Source organism: Rhinopithecus roxellana, chromosome 5 (genome assembly GCF_007565055.1).
Source record: "Rhinopithecus roxellana isolate Shanxi Qingling chromosome 5, ASM756505v1, whole genome shotgun sequence".
NCBI lineage: Eukaryota > Metazoa > Chordata > Mammalia > Primates > Cercopithecidae > Rhinopithecus > Rhinopithecus roxellana.
In genome coordinates, this window is record NC_044553.1 from 22,497,681 (window position 1) to 22,504,453 (window position 6,773).

At 48.3% G+C, this 6,773-nt stretch overlaps 1 protein-coding gene across 2 annotated transcripts; it reads right to left on the bottom strand.

Annotated features, from left to right (window-relative positions):
- Window positions 1-1,457: 1,457 nt before the first annotated feature.
- LOC104660844 lies at window positions 1,458-3,643 on the bottom strand. 2 transcript variants are annotated; one of them, XM_010361328.2, is made up of 3 exons: window positions 3,524-3,643; window positions 2,778-2,884; window positions 1,458-2,072 (listed from the first exon to the last, which is right to left on the bottom strand). In XM_010361328.2, the coding sequence occupies exons 1-3, from the start codon at window positions 3,524-3,526 to the stop codon at window positions 1,940-1,942; spliced, it is 243 nt and encodes an 80-aa protein (XP_010359630.1). In that variant the 5' UTR covers window positions 3,527-3,643; the 3' UTR covers window positions 1,458-1,939. The 2 variants fall into 2 exon arrangements, with proteins under 2 accessions (XP_010359630.1, XP_010359629.1); XM_010361327.2 differs by having other exon boundaries at window positions 3,461-3,637.
- Between the last annotated feature and the right edge of the window lie 3,130 nt (window positions 3,644-6,773).

The following is a 6,773-nucleotide window of genomic DNA, read 5'->3' on the forward strand; positions in this document are numbered from 1 at the left end:
CTCCACAACCTTGGTTATCTCCTAAGGCCAGTTCCTGGAATTCTTAGCAGTGAGGTAGTCATGTGGGTTTTGTGATCAGTGGGAATACATAGAAGAATGCTCTAGTGGTGATGAGCTGAAGCAAGCCCCATCTTTACTCTGTCTCAATTGGATGAAGTCCTCCCAGATTATCCAAGATCATCTTTATCAAAGTTCAACTTATTGTAGGCATTAAACACATCTGCAAAATACCCTCTTGGCAACATGTAGATCCACGTTCAATTGAATAAATAGGTAATACAGTTTAGCCCAATTGATACATAAAGCTAATCATTCACATAAGAAAGGGAAGACTTGAGCTGGACCTTAAGGATAATTAGGAGACAAAATAAGGACTGGCATGGCAGTGAGCAGGAGCAATGTAGAGTCCCAGGTGGCTTGCAGCTTAAAAGCATTTGGTCATATGCAAGTTCTAGAAAGGCCAATTTGGGGAAAGTGTGGAGAGTGATGGGGGAGTAGATTTAGAAGGCTCCAGAAGAGCCGATAGTCCCCATCCAAACACTGGCAGTGAGAACAGGGAAGAGGGATACAACAGGGAAGATATGGAGATATGGAAGACACCGACTCCATATCCCTCAGTGGCCCTCCATGTCAGTCACTGCTCATCGATCTCTATATTCTTTTTGTCTCTCCATGGTCTTGATGTTCACATCTTTTTCAACATCGTACTCTGTTTAGCCTCACCATTGTGAAGAATCTCTAGTAGGAGAGGCAACAGAGGTCGCAACATTTTGGCCACAGTTGTGTAGAGTGCATTGAATCCAGCACACTGGCACATACAAGCTTAAATCCCACACTCGTGTGCATGTCCCTGCACCAGCACACAGACACACAGAATTTTTGACTGCAAAAGTTAATTTACTCACATTTTTAATCTTACCTGGAAACTTGTGCAGTTGGAGATTCAGAAATAGCTTTTAAGATATTAGCTTTTGAATCTGTAACTAGAAACCTAGCCCATATATCTCTCTGAGCAAAATGGAAATGGAATAATATAGCATAAAGGTGCATAAAGACAGTAGGTTGATAAATATTTCAAATCTCAGTTCTATTCCCACAACAATTCCTAGAGTCTTACCTAGGCAGAGAATGAAATTCCTTTTTGATCACAGTCTGATGAAATTCGTCTTTTTCCAGTGTTTTTGCAACAACTACCACCCATGATAGGTTGCTTCAAGATCTATAACAGTCCTTGAATCTGAAATTGATGAAGTGCCCTCAAGGTCAGCATTGTGTGTGCTGAGTCTTAACTCTGCCTCAGTAGGCACACTGGTCCTTAAATCCCCTTCTGAACACACGCATGCCTGTCTCACGGCCCTTATCTCCCTCATTTTTCTCCCTGAGCACACCAGGATGGCCCCCAAGCTTACTTTCAGCTGCTTTTAAATCTATATATTTCAGAAAAAAACCCAGTATCTTGTATACGCCATTTGAAATTATTTTATTCAGAAAAGTTCACACTGGGCATGTATGCCAAGCTCTGAGCTAAGCTCCAAGGATCCAGAAATATATGAGAAACAAGTGTCTTGCCCTCTAGGAGCTCTAGAGAAAGAGAAATGGAGACAATGAAGAGAGCCTAGCCTTGGCCTTGAATAGGGGAAAAAAAGGCAATATTGGGGTTTGGCCTTGAGTAGACATCCAGAATACAGCATTCCAGGATGAGCATAACTAGGCTGCTGAGGATGGCCTTTCTTGGAGGTAGCTCAGAAGTGGAAGAGGGAGTTGTGGCACTGGTAGGACAGAAATTTCAAAGACCAGGTGGTGGGGCCTGATATAGAGTCATCTGATTGCCCTTTCCAGTTGAGTTCCAGGTGGTAAGGGGAAAAGGAAAAGAGACCAGTTCCCTGGGCTGTTAGCTAACTCTGTGATGGCCAATGGAAGAGCTTCAGGGTAAGGGACACTACTGAAAAATCAGGACCAGCAATATGGGTGAAACAGGGCACTTCTCCTCTTTATCTTCTGAATCAGCGGAGAAGCAGATGGCACCCTTCGCCTTTGAACCCTTTGGATCTTTCCGTGAGAACAGCTCTTCTCTGTAAACAAAGAAAAAGAGGATAATTAGAGGCAGAATGGCACATAGAGAAAGACATCTCAGATGATGGAGAGAAAAACAGAGAGAATGGGTGAGGAGAACAGTGCTCCCTAAACATTCTCTCTTAGTATACACAGAGGAAAGATTATCTGGAGAACACGTTTGGGTACATAAGTGATTGTCCAAGGCCCATCGAGCCACTATGGGGAGAGCATGCATCATTGTCGTCACAAACCTGTAACCCATGCTGACTGAGAAACTGCAGAATGATGCTGCCATTCCAAAGGGACAACAGGAGAGAAGTTGTGATCAAAGGCAAAAATAGAGACAAAGGACAGGAGGCTACCTAGGATAAGAAAGGCCAGAGTGAGCTTGGAGAGGGCAGAGGCTGTAGGAAGGGAGGAGGCTCAGTAGTGGGCAGCTATCACTGAAGAGGCTCCTCTGGTTTATACTTCTTAAAGGAGAATAGGCACCGTCTCAGGAAAAGGGAGCAATGAGTAAGTATGCACGAGTAGCACTTAGGAGTGAGGAAGCGGGCAGCCAAGGCACTGGAGAGGCTGAACTCTGGATCTCCTAACAAATGAATGGGGTCCTCCGTCTCATCCTTGGCAGCACCCATCCAGGTTCAGGAAATGGAGAAGGGAGGAAGTCAAGAAACTGGAGTGTTAGCTTCTGAGGCACAGACTCAGCCCTGCCACCTACTTACCTTCCTTTGCAGGCCACATCAGGCCTTTGAGGCCTCCTGGGCCACCCTTGAAAGGCTTCCAGCTGCAGGGACATGTCATGGCTTCTGGGAAATGTCGCGATGAGGTTCTGCAGGAGAGAACACAGGTATGTCAGGACGTCCCGTCAGCATCAGGAGCCCACATTGAATGACAGTGTTGTGACCCAGCCTCACAGACTTGGATTTTGGGAAATATTCATCTCTGGCTTGAGTGGGAGGCATCTCAGGGCTGCGATCTCTTCAAGCCCATTTGAGAAATCTGGGGTGTTTTCAGCTCCTATCTCCAACCCTTCCAGCCTGCCCAAGCACACAGGGGCTGCTCCTCTTGTCTTTACCACCTGCCTCTAATGCCCGGCCCCAGTCACTGGTCTGAAGGGGCTCTGACAATTCACGTTAAGAGACTTAGGAATGCCACAATTCCATAACTGTCTTCCCACAAAGAAATTGTAGCTTAATAGGAGCCAGACCTACATCTGGAGTTGGAAGCTACAAGGATGGGACATCAGATATCGAGGACAAAGCAGCCTCTGAAAAGAGGGGGCAATTTCTTGGTAGAGGCAGGAATTTTCCTAGGCCTCTGACATCCCAGCCAGGGCTGCTCCTCGTGCCCTTACTTCCCTGAGGCCCAGGCTGCCACAAAAGACAGTGATCCCAGAAAGACACACAAGTGAATCCCTGGGCTTAGCAGGGATGGAGCAGCCTGGTCTGAACAAGATGCATGGGCTGGCCATTTAGAAGCCCCTTCTTCAGGAGAGTCCTGCATTCAAGAACTACATGAGAGAAGTGAAGTGGGTGCTCTAAAGAGCAACTGCTATTACATGCTTGGAACCCTGTGGGCTGCCCCAGAAGCCCCAACGGACGCAACTGCCACTGGGCGGGTGGGGGAGGGGAGGCAGCTTGGGCAGCCAAGGGTCCCAGTCTCTTACAAACTTCCTGCACACCTGGGGAAGGCAGCAGCTCTGGGGTCTGCAGGGGGGGCACCTCATGATTCCTAACTCTCCTAGAAATGAGAAGGAATTCAAAGAGACCCACTTGATAACCTGTCAGGCTGCATAGCAGTGAGGCTTCCTCCTTTAGTAGGTTCTTGAAATTGTATATCTATATACAAATAGATAAATATACATATACAATATACAGAGTGGCTGCAGGTTTGCTATAGCAAGGCAGTGGGTGAAGGTGATGGGTGTGCAGTGGTGGACTCTGGAACCCCCCAAGGGGCTCCCCTGCTGGACGCAGAACTGTAGCCTTTGAGTGGCTGACCAAGACAAAAAGGAAGAGGGACGAGACAGAAGGCAGGGCTGCAAGGATACAAGGCCTTATCTACTAAGTCCTACTCTCATGTAGGCCATTACCCCTGACCTATCTGAGCTTCAGTTTCTCTGAAAGGAAAATGGGTCATCAAGAGACAAATACACAGGAGGAAAGGAAAAATCATGAGGGCAAAAGGTCCAGGGTGAATGGAGGGAAGGAAAAAATTACAGAGATCAAGTAGAACCACAGACAGGAAAGAGCCTTTGGCAAGATAGCGGCAGGGAGGTAAAAGAGAGGGGAAGTAATGGGAAACCAAGCCAACCCACTCCTTGGGTGGCAAGGAGAAGGAAGCTAAGGGTGGAATGGTGGAGATCTGGGGAAGGTAGAATCAGGAACCAGGGACATAGTGCAGAAGAAACAGCCTACTGGACCAGCCAGTGTTGGAGGGTGGACCTGGGACATGCAAGGCGTTTTCTTCTCATTCCAGTCAGAGGCAGGAGACAGGAAGTGAAAGGGGCCAGCTAAGGCAGGACAGGAGGAGGGCAGAAAGCTCAAAGTGTCCTTCTCCTGTTCCCTCATCCCCTCTCCCTCCAACCCTCCCAAAAGCCTTGCCCCAGAAACAAGGGAATAGAACCCAGGAAGGTTGAGTAGAGAGATGGGGTTCAGGCATCCTTTCCCTTTCCAGAGAGAAATGATAGCTTAACAGTGATCAGCTGAATGGCCGGGAAACACCCCCATAATGGTGGAGGGCTGAGCACCTAGTACCTTAGCCTAGGGGAAAGGGACAGGCTTGAGGTCTTCCCGGACTCTTCAGACTCTAGACGAGGTCTCCTGTCCAGGGAAGCTCAGGTGTGAGGGAGACTCAGAAATGGCTCCCGGGTGGAGGAGATTGGGCTACCTCCTCTGGGGAGGCTGCTTGAAGCCTAGTGGGTACAGCACAGAATAGCCAGAAGAGGGGGGTGCCAAGGCATGCCCCCCTCACAAAAGCCCCCATGAGGCTGCTCTCAAAACCCTAGCAGGAGCACCTCCACTTTTCCTTCCTCCAATCCCAAGGGGTAGGGGAACTCCCTTTGGACCCAGAGAAGCCCTCACATAGTCCTCCTGCTGGCCAACTCTGCTATCTCAGGTCCCAGTGCCCTGGGAGATGAAGGCCATTGCTGCAGAGGAAAACCAAAATCAGACATCTGGGGAAGAAGTGTGATCCCAAGGAAGGAAATAAATGGCTCCCAAAATTGCTCAGTGCTCCCATACTAAGCAGGAGGAGATGGATGTAGGATTTCTCTTCAGGCAGGGCTCTGGAGCATCTAACTGAGGTGTTGCTGTTGGATCATGATCACACATGTAGAGAGCCAGCAGAAAACGATTTTGTGGGGAAGGTCCACTAAAACCTTTCTAGGTAAATCAAAGTTCAACAGACCCAACTGCCAGGCATCCTGGTAGGGGTGGTGTCCTGGACAGGACACCACACCACTCACTTCCCTTTGCATTTCCCTATTGCCACTCTCCTTTGATATTTGTTTAGGAATTCACCCATCTGTAAGCTCATTGCTTTATCAAATATTTGTTGAGCTTTGCTGGGCAGAGGAGATATAAAAATGAATGAGACAAAGTTCCTGCATTCAAGTACCTTCCTGGGTGGTGAGAAAGGGCAGACTGACATGTGAGAATGAAGAGAGAAATACAGGATGCAGGCGGATGGCTCAGGTAGACACATCCCTTAGTCCCTGCTCTCATGGGTAAATACAGCTACTGGGAGGAAGTTAACATCAAAAAATCCTCCAGCGGAGTCAATATTTGTTGCCTCTCACCAGGCAGATAGGAAGTTAGAAACCAGAAAGTTCTTTGCCCATTAGGGAATTTAGAGTCTAAAACCAAAACATACTCACATGTATTAATTGGGGTCCTTGCCTTGAGCAGCATCGATGTCAGGGAAAAGAAAGCTACTTGGCGAGTTAGGATACAGCGGGAGGGGTCTCAAAGACAGCCATTGAAAATGCCCCCAAATGCTGGAGACCTCAGGTTTGAAGGGGTTCTGATGGCCATATGGACTTATAATGGACATGGTTCAGAGGTTTCCTCCGACCAGCACAGGACTCGGGGAGGGGGAGCAGGGAAGCCCCCAGTATCCAGATTTTGGGGATGTCAGTGCTACAGGGACTGGACTCATAATTGCAAGCTGCCTCTTCAGTGTTCCCAGTTGAAGGGCAGAGGTCTAGGGTGGGTCCCAAGAAGATGGGGACAGCCCAGATGATCATCAATGCAGTCTTGGCTGGCAGGGGAAGGGGGTTCCTGGAAGGGGTCACGAAGAGGTGGAGTTGACACTGGAGTATCACCAAGGTGGTGCTTCCTCGCCACCAGAAAGCCTGGCCTGGGGAGGAGAAAGGAGGAAGATGACCCAGCTGGAATGACAGCCTGCCTACTCCCTGCTGCCCCTGTATTGGGCTATCACTGCTGGGGAGTACATCTAAACAGAGGGCTATTTGATAAGTCTTAAATATCCACAGGACTCCCAACTCAGGAGAGACAAATGGGCAGAAACAGAAAAGTAAATGCTGAGATTATATGTGAAGAAAGAGAAAGCACAGCAAGAGCAGAACAAAGAGTCAGGATGAAAAACCTCATGGTGTCAAAAAAGAAGGAAGGAGATGAGAGGAAGAAGAGTGTCCCTTAGGAAACCAAAGTCAGAGTGAGGTCAGGACAAGGCTAACAGCACAGGAAGAGGTGACT

Bases quoted from the DNA above. Each gene is read 5' to 3' on its own strand.
- LOC104660844 (XM_010361327.2), bottom strand. From the start codon at position 3,526: ATGGCCAGCCCATGCATCTTGTTCAGACCAGGCTGCTCCATCCCTGCT. The intron at 2,885-3,460 runs GTGTGTCTTTCT...TCTCTCCTGCAG, and splicing joins CTAAGCCCAGGGATTCACTT to AACCTCATCGCGACATTTCC. The intron at 2,073-2,777 runs GTAAGTAGGTGG...CTTTGTTTACAG, and splicing joins GATGTGGCCTGCAAAGGAAG to AGAAGAGCTGTTCTCACGGA.